The sequence below is a fragment of the Symsagittifera roscoffensis genome, chromosome 2, assembly GCF_963678635.1.
Source record: "Symsagittifera roscoffensis chromosome 2, txSymRosc1.1, whole genome shotgun sequence".
NCBI lineage: Eukaryota > Metazoa > Xenacoelomorpha > Acoela > Convolutidae > Symsagittifera > Symsagittifera roscoffensis.
This window is the reverse complement of record NC_087063.1, coordinates 57,863,405-57,882,866: the sequence shown is the minus strand read 5'-3', so window position 1 is coordinate 57,882,866 and position 19,462 is coordinate 57,863,405. Positions and strand designations below refer to the sequence as shown.

General features: G+C 36.1%; 2 protein-coding genes across 2 annotated transcripts; both read left to right on the top strand.

Annotated features, from left to right (window-relative positions):
• Positions 1 to 1,708: 1,708 nt before the first annotated feature.
• Positions 1,709 to 4,751, top strand: LOC134839280 (type 2 phosphatidylinositol 4,5-bisphosphate 4-phosphatase-like). The gene is made up of 3 exons (XM_063854778.1): positions 1,709 to 1,927; positions 2,316 to 2,683; positions 3,750 to 4,751. The coding sequence occupies exons 1-3, from the start codon at positions 1,723 to 1,725 to the stop codon at positions 4,299 to 4,301; spliced, it is 1,125 nt and encodes a 374-aa protein (XP_063710848.1). The 5' UTR covers positions 1,709 to 1,722; the 3' UTR covers positions 4,302 to 4,751.
• A 12,494-nt stretch (positions 4,752 to 17,245) lies between these two features.
• On the top strand, positions 17,246 to 18,472 carry LOC134839332 (protein Dr1-like). The gene is made up of 2 exons (XM_063854844.1): positions 17,246 to 17,708; positions 18,106 to 18,472. Exons 1-2 carry the CDS (start codon positions 17,253 to 17,255, stop codon positions 18,241 to 18,243), a joined length of 594 nt encoding a protein of 197 aa, XP_063710914.1. The 5' UTR covers positions 17,246 to 17,252; the 3' UTR covers positions 18,244 to 18,472.
• Positions 18,473 to 19,462: the final 990 nt, after the last annotated feature.

The window sequence follows — 19,462 nt, the reverse complement described above, 5'->3', positions numbered from 1 at the left end:
TCCTAGCAAAATGAAATCAGATGTTAATTAAATTCAACTCAGGACATAATAGGGAAGCTAAAAGTTTATATGACGTAATAAAAGTTCCAGCCCCGAGACCCCTCCGGATTCCTGAATCCGGGGAAATAGGGCTCTTATTGTGGAAGGCTGGTTTTCGACCCTTCACCGTTGTTCGCAACGGCCTTGCAACTATTGTAGCGACACAATAGTTGCAACTCGGAGCGGTCTCTGCTAATTCTGCAATTCGTTGTTGTTTTTCAACTACAATCTTTGTTGTTTTCATTATCGCAACTAATCTTGTTGTGTTTTTCTTCCAGGTTTCTGCCAAAATGGCCGTTTCTGACGTTTCTCAGAAATATGACTTCATACTTCGAAATTTTAAAAATTTGAAACACCAGGAAATTCTAGCCTTCACCGTTTGGCCAATCGTTCCAATAACGCTCTTATTCCTTCAAAATCGCCAATTCGGAAGGTTCGCTGTTAAAAACTCGAATATGCTGAATCTGCATTTTGGTCCATTCTGGTCGAATGTCACAGGTTTTTAGTCTCATGTCGCAAGCGAACCGAATTGGCTCCGACCGTTTTGAGGTCGAAAAACACGAGAGATAGTTCCCTGACTCTTGAGCCAATGGTTTTAGGGCATATTTCTCTTAAGTCTCATATGTGACCGAAGTAGGTGACTGTTACAATCTTTATCTACTGTAGTAATATAATAAATAAGTAGTAGCCCTGTTTTTAGGAGTGACCTCGTGGTCTGGGGATACTGAGACCCAGCCATGAGCTCACTTTTTTGTATATAATTAAGTTGATTAGAGCGTTCTGATCGATGCCGGGAACAGTAACGTTTTTTTTTGTCGGACCGATCTAAGAAAGACCACCAAAAGAACTGGCTTTGGCAGAGACGGTGAAAAGCATGTAGAGCTGTGTTTAGACGCAAGCTAGTCGTTTTACAACCTAGCTTTATTTTCCGTCGATATGTACTTCCGGGCGAAATTTGATCAAATTCCTCTCTTCTTAAAGTTTTTTTTTATCCGACGTCTACAAAAGGAAATTCGTTGCCTATCAAATTACAAAATTTTGACATTACCTAATCAAACTTCAAGAAAAAGTTAGAAAAGTTCTTAACTACCGAAATGCAATCTAATCCTATATGTATGCATACAACGACATGGCGTGAATTCGGTTTTCATTGGTGTATTTGGAAATTTATAGCGCTTTTAAACTTAAGACTGTGCATATATAATTTTTAATTCGAAATTTCCATTTTTTTGATTATTTTATTGTCGTTATTTTTTATCCCATTTTATTTCATGATTAAACCATTTCAAGCAAATGTATGAGTAACTATTCACACTGTATTTAAAATTAACTGATATTGTGCATAGTAATTAAATGTATTGTGTATAGCAATTAAAACATTCTTTTATTCTTGTTCATGAAAAAATAGCATTTTTAATTTTTTCCTAGTTTATTTTTTCCTCGAAATATCTGCTACTTCTTGTTTTTTTTTATCTTTTACCTGTTTGTATCGCAAGTGGCCCGTTGCTCAGCATCACCTCTGCGTCTAATTTGTTCTAATGAAGGAGCGCAGAATTTCAATCGGAGCGTTTTATTTCATAAAGACCTTTTCATGGTCCCTGGTCTTTTCTTTTTTAAAACCTTATAGAACGTTGTGGATATAGAGTATTGCGTTATTTTTTTCAGAATGACGTGAGTCGTGTAATGGAGGCCGAAGATGATCCGAGGCCATGTGAGCCTCTGCTTGTTGGCTCAGAAAATCAGCTAACCCGACAAACCTCCCGGACGTCAGCTTCACCCGAACCTCCCCCAGAGTACGATGAAGCTTGCAATGCCTTCTTACTGAATGAAATAGGAGAAGACGACTCCTTTGAGGACGAAGGAATTAACAGTGACATAGCTACGTTGGGTGAGTATAAGTGATGGTTTTGCTCTTTTGAAGGTTCCTTTACTGATTGCACAATGATTTTGAAGAAAAAAGCAGCGAACTTTTCAGTAGCCATGAATTAATAATATATTGTCAACAAAAGAGTGAAAGTAAAGTTGCACCAATTAGCAAGGAATTTCTTATTGTCTGATCATCCAAAAGGTAATATATAAGCGTACAGCTGACTTTCCACGACAACATGTCAAGAAATCAAAAGTACTTAATTATTTTAAAATAAAATTAAGTTCAATCAAGTTTTGCTTTTGACATTTTTTGTGCAGTCTAAACGAATAAGTTCTTCAATGCTTCTTTGATATTGTAGAATTAGCTTTGATTATATTTTTAAAATAAGCTTTGGTTTACCTTAAAGGTTTACATTGCCCATCACCTGGCGATTTTGATGACGATGTTTATCTACTCGATGGGGATAGTCATCGTGGATCTAAGTTCAGAAATAGACTGCCTTCGATCGAGGCAGTTCCGGCTGAAAACCCACCTAAATTTACTAAAGAAACAGTGCAATTCGACTCATTCACAATGTGCAAAGTGTGTCTTGAGAATTTCAAAGTCACAGGACGTCTTAATCAGAGTGTGGTGAAATGTCCTTACTGTGGAGAAGCAACACCCATCAAGGACCCGCCGATTGGAAAGAAATTTGTGAGGTGTCCGTGCAATTGTCTATTAGTGGCCAAACAATCCGCGATGCGAATAGCATGTCCACGACCAGAGTGCAAAAAGGTAGCAATCATTTATTTTCAGGCAGTTTGTTGAAGATATTTAGTAACGAGCAAAGTCCCTAATATTCAATAATTTTAAAAAAGGGGATAATTCAATGGAATTTTCGTAACTGATATTCATGTGCGAAAATTCTCTGAGCTATGCAAGCGCAGTCGAAATTAGGAAATGAATGATTCGGGGTACGATGTTTCTATATACGAAATAGCGGTGTATAATTTTGTTTTCAGATTTTTTTTGTGGAGATATGGCAGATGTGTTTTTTTCTTATTAGGTTTCAGCCAACTAGCTTAAGTAAAATATTTGTCAGAAAAATGTAGTTTTTTTTTAGAACTAGTGCTTTTGATATAATTTTTATCGGCTTTGTTTGCGGTTTAGGAGTCGATGAACTTAATTCAGTCTCTTATGTAAGTTTTGAACAAAAAAGTTTACCTTTTGATCCAATGAGCTCAAATTGGGTCAATTTTGTCAAAAAGGTGTCAATAAAAAAAAAGTGAAAAAAAAAGAATTTTAATGTCGTCCATTTTTTTCTTCGAAAGTTGAGATATTTTCAAAAAAAGCAAGTAATTTTTTTGTCATTTCAAGTTCATTGACTCTTTTTCAAGTGTCGGCTATATTTTGATTTTTCAATTTGCATTTAATTGTAAGAAATTAATGAGTGGAGATCTATGAATTATCGTTTTTTTTACAAACCATTGAAAAAAGTATTTATTATATTTTCAAGTTGACGTGTCTGTAATTAAAATGCTCAAACAAGCTTATAGAAAATGAAGAATATGTGGAAGTTTTTCCTGCATATATTTTTGTGTCGCAAATTCGGAAGTTAGGAATTCTTCAGGAAAATCTATCATTGAATCAACACCTTTCTAACTGTCTGTTGGCTTAGTTTTATTTAACTATCCATGAGATCTATTTAACTATCCGACCTATAGTACCTAGTTACGAATGGTCCCTCCTATAACGATATATTTCAAAGTTTAAGCATATTTGAACTTTGTGTTCTACGAACTTCTCTCTTTTCCAAAAGGGGGAATTGAAATTGTCGAAAAGACCAATTTTTCTGTTAAAGATTATTAATCTACACGCAAACAGACCACCGACAGGACGAGAGCCGACTACTGGTCATCGACTGCTTTGTGGACACTGTACGGAGACATTCGTCCTGGACATATTGCGCGAGGCGGGAAGCGGACGATGTCCTCACTGCAGGCGTCAGTCCTCAATTGGTCCATTATACCGACAGCGCAAGATGCTCATCTATCTGGTTCTATGTATCATATTTGGAATTTCATCCTTCGTCGCATCAGTGCTCTTCTACCATCTGTTTCATTTCAGAGAGGTTCTGGGAATCGCAGATGTTCTTTTGTTCTTATCCTTGTGTATTTGTATATATAAACTTATCTCTTTCGTCCGCTTCAAAGTGTCAAACATTATAGAGTCAAACATACCAGGTGCTGATCCGAATCCAGGAGTGCATGATCATAGCAGCCATGGTGTGTCCTTCAGCTCAAATCTGAGACGCCTGTCGTCATTTAGAAGTTCTATCTCGAATGGACGAAGTCGCTCACAAGCGACCAGTTCCCACATCACCCTTCCAGTCAGTCAAACTGAATCTGTCTGATGTAATCCCAAAGAGAGTGGGAGTAAATGACGAAAAGACTGGTCCCTAATCCCTAACTACTTTTGTACTAATTCTTTTTTAATTTGAGCGCATTCTCAGTTAATAGTCTGAGGTATTTGCCTTAGCTTGAATACCGTACACTTTGCAAGCGTTAAGTCAAATAGAAATTGGCCAATCGGATGCATTCAGAAGTTTTTACAATAAACTTGACTCACTTAGTGACTGATATGTTTGGCATCAAAATTGAGTTGGCAATAGAGGCCATGATTTGTTCGTTTTACTTGTCTCTAAATTGCGCGTACATATACCCAGCTAATGGGACCAGTCTGTTGGACAATTACCTGAAGTATATATAAATATATATAATTTTAAGGTCATCCGGTAAACTTTTGATTAGTTTTGTATTGCGAACTGTTCAGCTTAACTGAAATTAAATGTCAATTTGTAGAATGTTTGGTGATTGAGTATCCTTTTTTACCATTAGCCACTTATAGAAAGCCAGTTTAATTTTGCTTCCCAATTTTAATAGTTGATGCATACAGAGAAGACTCTTGTATAGGTCCCAATTTTTTTGTTTGTATTTCAGGAAGTCTTTCTGATTTTTCGTATTTTGACTTTTGATTTCTTTTCAAGTTCAGTTCATTTCTTTTGTGAAAGTGAAAGCAAAGTCCACTATTGAACAGCAAAATTGTAAAGGTCAGGCAAAACGTGACCAATTTTAAATTTGTAAAGCAGATTATTTGTTCAGGTTTCCTAGCGGAATAAAAGTTTTACCTCGATTGATCCCGTTTTCTCAAATTGAGTCAATGTAATTGAGGGCATCGGTCACATTTTTTTCTGAAAGTTTAAAGAGCTTTGAGGCCATTTTTTTTTTAACTTGGAAATTCGAAGTTGTTTAAAAAAAATCAGTTTCTACAGTTAAGTGCCGATTGAATGTAATTAAAATTTGTCGAAAAAACTTGATTGATTTCTAGGTTCGAAGGTGGAATTGGGTTTTTAGATTCCCAGTGGAATTTCAGTTGTCTCAAATTGGGGTAGTGTTATCAAAAACCACCAATTTTAAATTGCTCTTGAAATTCGAATAGCTTTAAGGGCATAATTACTAAGAGCTTTGAACGTATTGAGTACTCTTATATAGGTCATGTTTTTTTAGGTAAAAGTTTTAATTTTTTTCACGCTCAATTTGGATTTTTTTTGCGGTTGACTTTGATTTTTTTGAAGTTCAACTCATTTTCTTTGTTAAAACGAAGGCAAACTCCGCTATCGAACAGCAACAAAGTAAAAGCTACCGAAAACATGATCGAGATCTAGTTTTTTATACGGAATTCAATTGTGAGATTTTCGAATGAAATAACAATTTTACCTATTGATCCAGTTTTCTCAAATTGGGCTCATTTTATCAAAAAAGCACCGATGATAAGCTTAAATTTTTCAGTCAGTTTTTTTTTCTGTTAGCCAAGTCATTTCTCTTTTCCAAATGTGTTTTTGTTGGCTTTTTTTGTTTGAATTTCGATTTTTTAAAAAGCTAGAAAATTTAGTTCTGTTTCTTAGCTAACAGAAAGTTACGAAAGTGTCAATGAACGCAATGTTTTTCTTTGAAATTCAAAATTTGATTTTTTTTCAAAAGCATGTCAGTATCTTAGTGTCATTGGGTTCATTTAGTTTTTTAGATTATTTTTTTAATTTCATTTCAAATTTATGATTCGAGAGTGTTTTATCGAGTTCCCAGCGGACTAAAAAAAATTGTCTATTGTCAAATTGAATCAGTCAAATTGAAGTTATTTTTTTCAATGAATTTTTGAATGAAAACGGATTAAAAAAATTGTAGGTTGCGTTCCAATTTTGGCGGCTCAATTCTATGTAAAAAATATTTGCTATCTATAAAGAGTTACTATTTATAAAGAATTGCTTTTTGATTGAACATTAACAAAGTGCATGCTTCTCACTTGGTCTGGAGATAGCTCGGTTGCCTTTGCACCCAAAGGTCTGGGTCTCGCGGTCCGGTCGGACCACTTTTTTTAGTTTGCATGAAGCTAACCTTTTTTGTCGGCTTAGTTTTCTTAAGATGGAGTTTTTCTCTGACTTAAACAATGTCGAACAACGCGGATACTAGATCAAATTTTTCCTATATGGTTTCGTTTGATATTTTATTGGCGTGTTCAACTCATACTAAAAGATTATTTAAAGCAGGTGGTTTTTGGATGGTGTTTCTGAAACTAAATTTTCCTTTTTGTCAAAAGTTTTAGTTTTGGAATATTTTTTTTTCGGCTTTGTGATTCCTATCTTATTCTTGACTCGCTGGTTCTTAATGCTTTGCTTGCGTTTTTTCGGAAGTGGTGCAAAGCTCTGCTTATCCTTTGTGTTCATTTTTGCGCAGTGTAAATATATTTCAGGTTTTTGGTTTTATACCCATCAAACGATTCTGATAGTGATAAAAAAAATGAAAATTGGTGTCCTTTTTTTTCGGCTGGTTGGCTGTTGTTTTTTCCGTCAATTGGTTAGGACTTTGTTTCTAGCTATAGATTTTTTTAATTCTCAATATATATAAATAAATTTTGTTACTAGGTCCAAAGTAATGGCTCACTGAATTTTTTGGAAATTTAAATTATTAATTTTTTTTTCAAGTTTTCTGCTTTTTGCCCTTGCGATAAGCAAGGATATTGCAATCGGGTACTGGACTTTTCCTGTAAATAACTTTGTTCACAGATTGGTTAAAACTCCAAATGGTAAATTTAGGTTCAGTTCAAAAATGAATTCAAATTTATTTGCGTCTCTAAGACACAAAATTCAAAATTATTTGCGCATTGGTCTAGAGACATCGAATGCGCCAGGAATGGCATAGGTCCTGGGTGGTTCCCATCTGACAGGGCCTGGGCTTTTTATACGTGAAATAGCCAATTGAAAAAAACAAAGTGTGGGCTTGTAATGCCTGCTTATGTTTTGTCAGCTTAGCTGCCATATTGTAGAATTGTTTTCTTAAGTTTTTTTAACAGCTTAGTGGTTTTTAGTGTTTATAATCCTCTGTATCGCACAAAATGCTGAAAATATTAATAGAATTTACAGTTATTGTTTTTCATGACCACACGTTTTTCGGCTTTTTGTTTTTTTCTCCTTTTTCAGCTTGATAGGTTTCGGCCTATGTTATATCGGCTTATTGGCCTGATATTGCGTCTTTCGACTAGCGAACAATTTTGTGTGTGCGTGAGACATCGAAGTCTAGAGACATCGAATGCGCCAGGAATGGCATAGGTCCTGGGTGGTTCCCATCTGACAGGGCCTGGGCTTTTTATACGTGAAATAGCCAATTGAAAAAAACAAAGTGTGGGCTTGTAATGCCTGCTTATGTTTTGTCAGCTTAGCTGCCATATTGTAGAATTGTTTTCTTAAGTTTTTTTAACAGCTTAGTGGTTTTTAGTGTTTATAATCCTCTGTATCGCACAAAATGCTGAAAATATTAATAGAATTTACAGTTATTGTTTTTCATGACCACACGTTTTTCGGCTTTTTGTTTTTTTTCTCCTTTTTCAGCTTGATAGGTTTCGGCCTATGTTATATCGGCTTATTGGCCTGATATTGCGTCTTTCGACTAGCGAACAATTTTGTGTGTGCGTGAGACATCGAAGTCTAGAGACATCGAATGCGCCAGGAATGGCATAGGTCCTGGGTGGTTCCCATCTGACAGGGCCTGGGCTTTTTATACGTGAAATAGCCAATTGAAAAAAACAAAGTGTGGGCTTGTAATGCCTGCTTATGTTTTGTCAGCTTAGCTGCCATATTGTAGAATTGTTTTCTTAAGTTTTTTTAACAGCTTAGTGGTTTTTAGTGTTTATAATCCTCTGTATCGCACAAAATGCTGAAAATATTAATAGAATTTACAGTTATTGTTTTTCATGACCACACGTTTTTCGGCTTTTTGTTTTTTTCTCCTTTTTCAGCTTGATAGGTTTCGGCCTATGTTATATCGGCTTATTGGCCTGATATTGCGTCTTTCGACTAGCGAACAATTTTGTGTGTGCGTGACTGTGTTTTGACGGCGAGGGGGACTTAATAACTTCTAAGTTCTAAATTTTTTCGGCTTTTTTATTTTCCCTTTTTTGGGCCTCATATTGTTTCGTTTGACAAGGAATAAAGTTTTTTGAGTGTTTGTGTTTTGAGGGTGAAGTGTACTTAAATCCTTTTCAAGTCGTAAGTCTTGTTGATGTTTGTTGGCTTAAAGGGTTTCTGACAAGGGATTTTCGTCTTTGTTACTGCTGGGTACATTATCTTCCAATGCTCATTTAACATTTTTTTGTCTTAGCATGTTTCCGTTTCATAATAGATTTACTTTTTTCGACCTTTTCTATTTATAGAACTTTTTCGTACCCAAGAAAAGAGGAGAGATTTATATTGAAAGGATTTAATCTGATTTGAATAAAGGAGAGGAAAAATGGAAAATATTCATATTATTTCAATCAAACTGAGAAGCCTCCAATTTAATCCTAATCGTAACAACTGATCAAATGAATGTTACCACGGAAAATTGCATGTGTTCATCTTTTTTAGTTTAGGAGATATGAATGATTCACTTCCAATTGATTTGAACATATGCTTGGTAATTATGAAAAAGCAAAAACTTTTTTTCTCATAGATGGAGATTCAAACCTGTATACTAAGTTTAGAAGTGCGCCACATATACTTGACCAGCTACCTTTCCGAATTTGAAAAATGAATCTATTCAGAAAAGTTAATTCTGCTGACTAGGCAAGTTGAGAAATAAAGTGGAAAATGTTTTGTCTCCGATCGGGATTTGAACCCGGGCATCCGGCGTGTGGGGCTAAAAGTTATTCGCTCGGCTATAGTGGAAGTTAAAAACTAAACATTAAAAATATCAAAAATCAATCCATTTTACCGTTAATTCCTCGTTTTCCCGGAAAAAAAGTGGATTTTCTCCCAGGGAATCGTTTCCGCAGACCACTTCCACTTATGATTTTCCCTAGCTTAGGCACACAGGCACCATGGAAAAAACCGCATCCAGAAATTATAGTCATTTGAAAAGTTAGCTCTACCCTGAGCAATTAGTGATAAAGACTTCCTCGCTTGTTGCCAGAGGGTCAGGGCGCCAGGGGAATTAGGGTCGTTGGTTATTTGATTTTTGCACTCAGTCGGTACTTCCACTACGTAAGATACTAGCTATGCTTAACGGGATTCGAACTGAACTCAATTGGACTCTAGTCAGATGCATTAAGCTCTAGATCATTAGTGCTAGAGCGTTATTGATTTCTTCAAACTACTCAATGTTCATTCTGTTTCTGCATTAATTGGATTAGGAGGATTTTGATTGGTTTCAGTCATGATTACACAGTCAAGTGAGGCAAAAATGTGGGGAGGGGGACTCTTTGCGGAGGAACTAGGCCAGACCTTGTCACAGCACTGCGCTTTTTGACTTACTCGACTTAGACTGCGGTAAGCCTCCAGCGCTTATCTATGGAGGATTTGTGGTACCTATTAAAACCTCTGGCCCAAGATAACGCGTCGGCCGGACTTGAAACGGTATCGATCGGAAATCACTTTACAAAGACTATCAGCTACAATCGAGTGACTCAAGAAACGCAAAAAACGAGTCTTTATCTTTTCAACTTCAAATGGTATGGACATATTGTTCTTTTATAAAGACATAAAAAAGTGACTGAAAAATGTAGGTTCTTCAATCTGACTTTTTGTGACTGGGAGACACAGTCGTATATGCTTGTCTAACTCTGAGTAAATGCGGACTGAAAAATTTCAATTAATGAGGTAATGAATCAAACGTAAAGAAAAACAACTTTTGACAGACTCTTTTTTCTTGGTAACATATAAAAATGTTTACAAATGCGATATGACATGTGTCATTCATTCCTGCTTCTTAGCAGATGTCTTTGCAGTTTCTTTCACTTCGAAGATGTTTCGGTTTTTTAAATCAAGATGACTAAAGACTTTCAAATCGATCAAAGATAAAATCATAAAACAACATTTTTTTGGTCTTATCCGAGTACCGATCTGTCGGTTCTGTTTTTTATGCTTAATTATTTCACCATTGCACTATAACTCACTGCTATTGAATGACTTTTTGGGACATTAGTGAAGGCAACAAAATGGATCAGTTTTGGATCAGAGAAATGAAATTGAGGATTGAGACCAATGAGGGAAAAAATAAGTTTTCTCTAATCATCTTATACTATTCCATTTTTCCTGCCAGGGCAATCAGCTTGATAAATAAGGAATTCCAGTAGTGATGAAAGTTTAGTTCCGTCTTTAGCTGAAGACATGACGCGAAAATCAAAACTTTTTTTATCCATTACGGGCATCGTACAGGGTCTCCCCTGAATGAGAAACACAGCCTGAGACGCTTGGCCATCGACGCTGATTTCTAACAAAAAAATTCTGTTTTCGCTATCAATTTCCTCAATGTGACGAGTTTGATTAGTACAGTTCACGCGACAAATCACGCGTAGGTGTCCTGCTGGAAAAGGTGTCGTCCGAATTTGAAAAATGAATCTATTCAGAAAAGTTAATTCTGCTGACTAGGCAAGTTGAGAAATAAAGTGGAAAATGTTTTGTCTCCGATCGGGATTTGAACCCGGGCATCCGGCGTGTGGGGCTAAAAGTTATTCGCTCGGCTACAGTGGAAGTTAAAAACTAAACATTAAAAATATCAAAAATCAATCCATTTTACCGTTAATTCCTCGTTTTCCCGGAAAAAAAGTGGATTTTCTCCCAGGGAATCGTTTCCGCAGACCACTTCCACTTATGATTTTCCCTAGCTTAGGCACACAGGCACCATGGAAAAAACCGCATCCAGAAATTATAGTTACTTGAAAAGTCAGCTCTACCCTGAGCAATTAGTGATAAAGACTTCCTCGCTTGTTGCCAGAGGGTCAGGGCGCCAGGGGAATTAGGGTCGTTGGTTATTTGATTTTTGCACTCAGTCGGTACTTCCACTACGTAAGATACTAGCTATGCTTAACGGGATTCGAACTGAACTCAATTGGACTCTAGTCAGATGCATTAAGCTCTAGATCATTAGTGCTAGAGCGTTATTGATTTCTTCAAACTACTCAATGTTCATTCTGTTTCTGCATTAATTGGATTAGGAGGATTTTGATTGGTTTCAGTCATGATTACACAGTCAAGTGAGGCAAAAATGTGGGGAGGGGGACTCTTTGCGGAGGAACTAGGCCAGACCTTGTCACAGCACTGCGCTTTTTGACTTACTCGACTTAGACTGCGGTAAGCCTCCAGCGCTTATCTATGGAGGATTTGTGGTACCTAGTAAAACCTCTGGCCCAAGATAACGCGTCGGCCGGACTTGAAATTGTATCGATCGGAAATCACTTTTTAAAGACTATCAGCTACAATCGAGTGACTCAAGAAACGCAAAAAACGAGTCTTTATCTTTTCAACTTCAAATGGTATGGACATATTGTTCTTTTATAAAGACATAAAAAAGTGACTGAAAAATGAAGGTTCTTCAATCTGACTTTTTGTGACTGGGAGACACAGTCGTATATGCTTGTCTAACTCTGAGTAAATGCGGACTGAAAAATTTCAATTAATGAGGTAATGAATCAAACGTAAAGAAAAACAACTTTTGACAGACTCTTTTTTCTTGGTAACATATAAAAATGTTTACAAATGCGATATGACATGTGTCATTCATTCCTGCTTCTTTGCAGATGTCTTTGCAGTTTCTTTCACTTCGAAGATGTTTCGGTTTTTTAAATCAAGATGACTAAAGACTTTCAAATCGATCAAAGATAAAATCATGAAACAACATTTTTTTGGTCTTATCCGAGTACCGATCTGTCGGTTCTGTTTTTTATGCTTAATTATTTCACCATTGCACTATAACTCACTGCTATTGAATGACTTTTTGGGACATTAGTGAAGGCAACAATATGGATCAGTTTTGGATCAGAGAAATGAAATTGAGGATTGAGACCAATGAGGGAAAAAATAAGTTTTCTCTAATCATCTTATACTATTCCATTTTTCCTGCCAGGGCAATCAGCTTGATAAATAAGGAATTCCAGTAGTGATGAAAGTTTAGTTCCGTCTTTAGCTGAAGGCATGACACGAAAATCAAAACTTTTTTTATCCATTACGGGCATCGTACAGGGTCTCCCCTGAATGAGAAACACAGCCTGAGACGCTTGGCCATCGACGCTGATTTCTAACAAAAAAATTCTGTTTTCGCTATCAATTTCCACAATGTGACGAGTTTGATTAGTACAGTTCACGCGACAAATCACGCGTAGGTGTCCTGCTGGAAAAGAGTTAGTTTCGCGGGAGCTACTGACTTCGTCCAATTTCTGAACATAATGGGCTCAAGAGGACGCCTCCCGTGAATGACGAATAACTTGACCCTCCTGTCTTAAGTATCCTCTCATGCAGCCATGTCTTGAAAGCTGATGTCGAAGAAGTTCAATTGTACAACTGCACAAGCTTGCTGATGATTAAGGTGAGGAGGCAGTAAAGGCATATTTTACGCTGAAAATGTTGGAGTATTTGGTGAAAGTGGAACTGAGCAAAGTAGTGCGCATTAAGCGTCAGGTTTTACAGACAACATGCACCTGTGGAAAACAGAATTTGAAAAAGCATTTGAACGTTCCTTATACAATTAGTGACTCATTTTGAACGATGATTTTTTTACATTTATTATTTTTTTCTAAATCCTCCCAATAGATGGGTATTCAGCAGGGTTACTCGATTGAGCGGGTGAGAAAATGCGGCTACATTTAGTAGTGAGGCTGCCTCCATGTTCCGAACAAGAAAAAACCAAATATGTGACCTTTAGTTTGAAATGTTTTGACAAATCGAGATAGCGGAAACTGTATCTTTAACAATACACATTAGTTAACGGACATTTCGAGGTCATTTCCATATCTATCCAATGAAAACAATATTTTTGGTCTTCAATATCTGCTGCCGTCCCGCTCCAAGTAATTTGGTCAAATGAAATGTGAACAATGAAAGACACAGAACATTAAATAAATAAAGGGAAACTAAAATTTGACGTATAAAGAAAGAAAACATGGTTGCTGCTAAACAACTAAATAAGGCGATCTAACGGCAGTTAAATTTAAATAGCAGAAACACTGAGAGAAGTCCTTTGTTTTTTTTCTCTCACGTGATGTTGCATTCACGTTGACTACGATAATTGTCATCAACAAAGATCTGGTGGCTCAAATGGTAACTCAGTATACTGATGACATGCAGCTCAAGAGTTCGAAACCCGCAATCACCCGAATGGACAAGATTTTTCTGAAAACAATTAATAGCCCGGAGGTTAGACAGATAAGTATACTTTATTTCATCCAGAAAGCTTAGCAAAAGGAATGATTATTTTCTGGCTCATTCCTGTTCATTAGCAGATTGTCCTCTACAAGTACTGACTTCTCAAAAATGTTTGATGCATTTGAAACATAGTTCAAGCATTTTCATTGAAGAAAAAAAAGCAGTCAAATCGATCGAAGCTCAAAGTAACGAACGAAAAGTTGTGGTCTTACCCGAGTCTCGAAATGCTGATTGTTGGTGTTTTGATGAATTGTTTTGTCGCTGAACTTTAGAATGCTCATTTGCTACAAAAATGAAAGCGATATGAAATGTAATGAACACACTCATGAAAATGACGAAGGAGATGAAAAAGTAAATTTTTTTGTCTTCAAGAAGCAGCTATCACCCCAATCTTTTGCTTAAGGCGTTGTAATTCGTAAATGGCGAATGTCAAAGAAGACGGCTTGTATTTATCTTTTCAACTTCAAGTGGTATGGGCATGTTCTTCTTTTTTTAAAGACATAAAAAAGTGACTGAAAAAATTAGGTTCTTCAATCTGTCTTTTTGTGACTAGGAGGCACAGTCGTATATGCTTGTCTAACTCCGAGTCAATGTGAACAGGAAAAAATCAATTATTGAAGTAACCTTTCAAACGTAAAGAAAAACAACTTTTGACCCACTCCATTTTCTTGGTAACATTTTAAAAATCGTTACATATGCATTATATGAAATGTATCATCCATTCCTGCTTCTTAGCAGATCGTCTTTGCAATTTCTTCCACTTCCAAGATAGTTCGGTTGTTTAAATCAAGATGGCTAAAAACTTTCAAATCGATCAAAGATAAAATCAATAAAAAACACATTTGGTCTGATCCGAGTACTCATGTGACGATTCTGTTTTTTATGGTCAGTTTTTTTTACCATTGCACTATAACTCACTGCTATTGACTATTTGGGTCATAAGTGAAGGCAACAAAATTGATCTGTTTTAATCGGAAATAAAATTGAGGATTGAGACCATCGAAGAATTTTTTTTTAATGATCTTATACTAACCCATTTTTCTGGCCAGGGCAATCAGCTTGATAAATAAGGACTTCCAGTGACTTTCCTACTCCAGTATTTATGAAAGTTTAGTTCCGTCTTTAACTGAAGACATGACACGAAAATCGAAACTTTTTGATCCAATACGGACATCGCACTTGGTCTCCCCTGAATGAGAAATACAGCCAGAGACGCTTGGTCCTCGACGCTGATTTCTAACAAAAAAAAATCTGTTTTAGCTATCAGTTTCCACAATGTGAAAATTTGGAATAATACGGTTTACGCGACAAAGAAAAAATAAAGTGAAATTTTTGTCTCGTGAAATTTTTGAAATGTAACCGGGCCATCCGGAGTGTTGGACCAAAGTGTATACGCTCCGCTATGGTGGAAGTTAAAATGAAAACCTTAAAAATTTTCAAAAGTCAATCTACGTTCATTTTCCCGTTTTTTTTACTTGAAAAAAGTGGATTTTCTCCCAGCGAATACTATTCACAGACCACTTCCACTAATGACTTTTTACTAGCTTGGACACACAGGCACCATGGAAAAAACAGCATCTAAAAATTATGGTCAGTTCAAAAGTGAGCTATACCCTGAGCACTTGTTAATAAAGACCTTCCTCGCTTGTTGGTCGGAGAATGGTATATGTGCTTGCGCTCGCGTTGCGAGCGGCTCGCCTTGCCCCGGTGGCGAAAAAATGCCAAACACCCAGGGGGTCAGGGCATGAGGCGCAGTCAGGGTTCTTGGTTAATTGCTATTTGCAGTCGGTCAGTAACTATCTTCAGTCAGTGTTCCTTTTGTGACTTCTCTTTCAAGCTCCCTCCTGGATTAGAAACCTGAGGCACTGCTCACCAATCACCCGAGCTAATACCTGTGCCAACCACGATACAATTGTTTGAAAAAATGGCGAATTTTTAACTACCGAACAAACACAAGAGCATTTGAAGACATTATCTCAATTAAAAGTTGTCTGAAAGGCTGTTCCGCTCAAGTCCCTGCGTGGACGCGAAACAGCCTGATACATTAGTGCAAATTCAATCCCTTGAAATAAATCACATAATTTTTTTAAACAAATTTTCAATAAGTTCAAGTCGATCAAAGTAAAAACAGTGTAAAAAATTCTGAAACTGTAGTATCTGAGGCTCGAACTCGCTCCTCTGTTTAATTGAACAATTTTTTATCATTTCACTGGCAGTTACTGGTATAGCCACAGCTGAAGGCAGTGAAGACAATGGAAGAGATATATTATGAAAGGATATAAAATCATTTAAATAACAGAGAGGAGTAAAACGAAAAAAAAAAATCCATTTCTATAAATCAAACTGAGCAGCCTAAAATTTAGTCTTATTTGAAACAACTGATCAAATAAGTGATATCGCTGAAAACCACAGGTGTTATCTTTTTTTAGTTTAGGAGATATGTATGTTTAAATTCTGATCAAAGTGAACATATGTTTGGTAATTGTGCAAAAAATCAAAAACAATATCTCAGGGATGGAGGTTTGAACCTGACTACTCAGTTTAAGAGTGCACGACAGATACGCTCGACCACCGAATTTTTGTAATAAAAATAAAATAATTTAAACTACTTCAATTCTGAAAAATATTTTTTGTCTCCGATCGGGATTTGAACATGTCCATCCGGCCTTTGGGACCAAAATATATACGCTCGGCTATGGTAGACGTTTAACAAAAATTAAAAGAGTTATTCAAATAATCTCCGTTTTTCTTCCTAATTCCCACTTTTCCCCGAAAAAAAAAGATGATTATCTCTCAGGGAATGGTTTCCTCGGGCCACTTCCACTTATGATTTTTCCCGAGCTTGAGCACACAGTCACCATAAAAAACCGCATCAAAAATTACGGTCAGTTTAAAATTTAGCTCTACCAGGAGAAAATTGTGATGAAGACCTTTCTCGCTTGTTGCTCGGAGAATGCATCGCGAGCGGATCGACTTGTTCTTGTGGCGAAAAAACGCCAACCACCAAGTTTTGTATGCATAGTTAATTTTCGAGTTGTTTTGTCTTAATGTTTATTTGATGTTGGCAAACCGTGTTCTGCAACAGGTTTTCATTCGAGTTTTTTGAGACGTATGGAAGTTGTGGGTGATTTAATGCTTTGTCATTTTTTTCTAGTTTGACTGGTGGCTTTCGGTTGTCTCTGACATTCTCGGTCATTACTGTATCGCAACTGGTGCGAAGCATTGCATCGCCTCTGTGTTGAAATATGAAGCTTGAACCAATGAAACTTGAATATCGATTTTCTGCTTTTTTGTAATTTTGAGCCCTAATAAAAAATTGCGTTTGCTCCAGAAACTAACAGATTTGGACAGCATAAATTAAAACAGTCGCACAAAAATATTTATAGGTTAAGGAAATCATAGTAGGGCTATTTAATAATTTCTAGCCCATTCAATAAAAGTGAACCAAATTATCGAGCCAATATTGAGTAAAAAAATTTCGTAAAAATCAATTCTGATAATTTCTATAGCGTTTGAATCACGTGAACTATAGTTTCAAGAAGGGTAAATTTTTGGTAGGCGAAAGAACGGCGAATGAGCCCAACTGAAAAAAGTCATAGAATTCCGATGAGAAAAGTGGGATATTTCAGATCTTCGTGGATGAGCGAAGACAGTGATAGTGAAGAAAACAACATCAACAACGTTGAATCGCAGCCGCGACCTTCAGAAGAGAAAAATGCACTTTCAAAAAGTGCAATTAACCAACTTGTAAAATCAGTAGTCGCAGAGTCCAAGAAATCCAGTAATAGTGAGTCCACACCTCGTATCACGAACGAAGCACGAGATGCGCTGGCTACGTATGGTGCTATTTTCATTCGTCAGATTACAGACAAAGCTTTAACTCATAGTATGAAAAAGACAATGACGTCAGGAAATGTTTTCAGTGCCCTCAAAGACTCTGGTTTCGCTGATTTAGCCCAGGAATGCAGAGGTATCGCAGAAAAGTCTAAAACAGCTCGAGAAGATAACAGAAAGCGGAAGAAGTCTAAAAAATTGGAATCTTTGGGGATATCCGAAGAGGAGTTGCTGAGGCAGCAAGAAGCTCTTTTCGAAAAGGTTCATATTATCTATCTGATAAAAAAAGATTAATTTTTTTGAAAATTTCAGGTAATATAATTTTTTTCTAGTTAAAATAAGTAATAATATGAGGCCTTTCGAATTATGTCGCTCATCAACCGCACTGCCGTTTTGAACGCGTTTTTCAAATTATGCTTCAGATAAATTTTCAATTTCAGCCAATCAGATTCGAGAATTTTTGTTTTGTTTTCATATTTCATTTGTGAGTTTGGGTGGAATAAGTAGAAAGATCCATAATATTTAACAAAGAGGGTGAACAGTAAAAAGTAAAGATGAATTAGCATAAAATAAGGTACGTTTTTTTGAAAATGATAAATACTTTTTTCTCAAGATTGATTTTCTCAAGATTGAACGGTAAATAAACGTCTCGCTGTAGGCCAGAAAGGAAATGGAGCTAGAAGATGAAGAAGTAATGAAATATCAACACGAGTTGGAATCTATGAATCTGCAACCAACGCCCGCAAAGCACAAGCCCCAGACAGCCGAAGTGGACGAGGAAGATTTCGACATATGACATTTTCCGCCTTGGCTGCCCGTTATAAGCGTTGTAAAAGCGGTAAAAAGGGCATCAGATCAGGAATATGAAAATGAGTAACGGGAGTTTTCGATGTCTGTTTTCAATGAAGCAAAGCCTATTTTTCAAATTTTGTGTTACTTAGTTATATCTCAAGTTTGAATCTTGCCATTATTATTTGTAGAAATGTTCACTCTGTTTCAATTCAAAATTAAATGATGCTTCGAAAGCTTAGTAAGTTTCAATGAACTAAGTGAAGACATTGAATTTGCTCATGAAATTTTTTTAGGAAAACGTCAAAAAGTTAGTTCACGCTCAAATTTGATGTTTTCTTATGGAATTTTCATTTCATTTCTAGTTCGCGATGATTTTTTCCGGAAAGGTCTAGAATTTTGTTCGGGCTCTATTTTTTCGCGGTTTTACTTTTGAGTTTTTAGCAAGTTCAGTTTATTTCCTTTGTTAAAAGGAAGGCAAGCTCCACTATTGAACTGCGAAAGTTTAAAGGTCATTAAACACGTAATCGACTTTAATTTCGAAAATGGAATTTAATTAGCAGGTTTCCCAGCGAAACAAAAGTTTTCCCTTTTGATCCAGTTTTCTCAAATTGAGTTAATGTTATCACTAAAGTGTCATTTAGAAGTTCCAGAAATTCTAACAGCTTTACGGCCATCTATTTTTTTGGAATTTTAATTTTGGATTTTTCAGAATTCTCATCAGAATGAAAAAAGTTACCTATTGGTCCAGTTTTTTCAAATTGAGTTGATTTTATCAAAAAAGAGTCAATCATAGAGTGTTGAAAGAGTATATATTTTTGAATCTTAAAATACAAAGAGCGTTAGGGCCTTGTATGTTCTCTGAAAATTTTTCAAATTTATCATTAGTTTTATGATTTTCTGTGAGTTCCAACTGTCTGTTTATATAAACTTCGTTTGGAAATAATTAGAAATTTTTAATCAAGGGTTAAAGAAGACGATGGTTACCAAGGATAGCCGGGTGCTGTCCAAGTAGCACATAATGTTCTGATCACATTTTAAAAAATCAGAATTTTTTCCCCCTTTTCAAATAAGTGTCGTTTTTGTGCGTGGTGTGATAGGAGAAGTACACAAACGCTTAGATAGTTATGAACTAACTTATGAAGCTTCATTTTGCGCTTTTTAAAAAAAACAATAACAAAAAAAAATTTAAAAAAAATCCAAGGCAACCAAGGAAAATTTTTTTG

Excerpts from the sequence above, each read along its gene's own strand:
- LOC134839280 (XM_063854778.1), top strand. The coding sequence starts at position 1,723 with ATGGAGGCCGAAGATGATCCGAGGCCATGTGAGCCTCTGCTTGTTGGC. Across the intron at positions 1,928-2,315 it reads CAGTGACATAGCTACGTTGG|GTTTACATTGCCCATCACCT; the intron begins GTGAGTATAAGT and ends TTTACCTTAAAG. Across the intron at positions 2,684-3,749 it reads CACGACCAGAGTGCAAAAAG|ATTATTAATCTACACGCAAA; the intron begins GTAGCAATCATT and ends TTTCTGTTAAAG.
- LOC134839332 (XM_063854844.1), top strand. The coding sequence starts at position 17,253 with ATGAGCGAAGACAGTGATAGTGAAGAAAACAACATCAACAACGTTGAA. Across the intron at positions 17,709-18,105 it reads AAGAAGCTCTTTTCGAAAAG|GCCAGAAAGGAAATGGAGCT; the intron begins GTTCATATTATC and ends GTCTCGCTGTAG.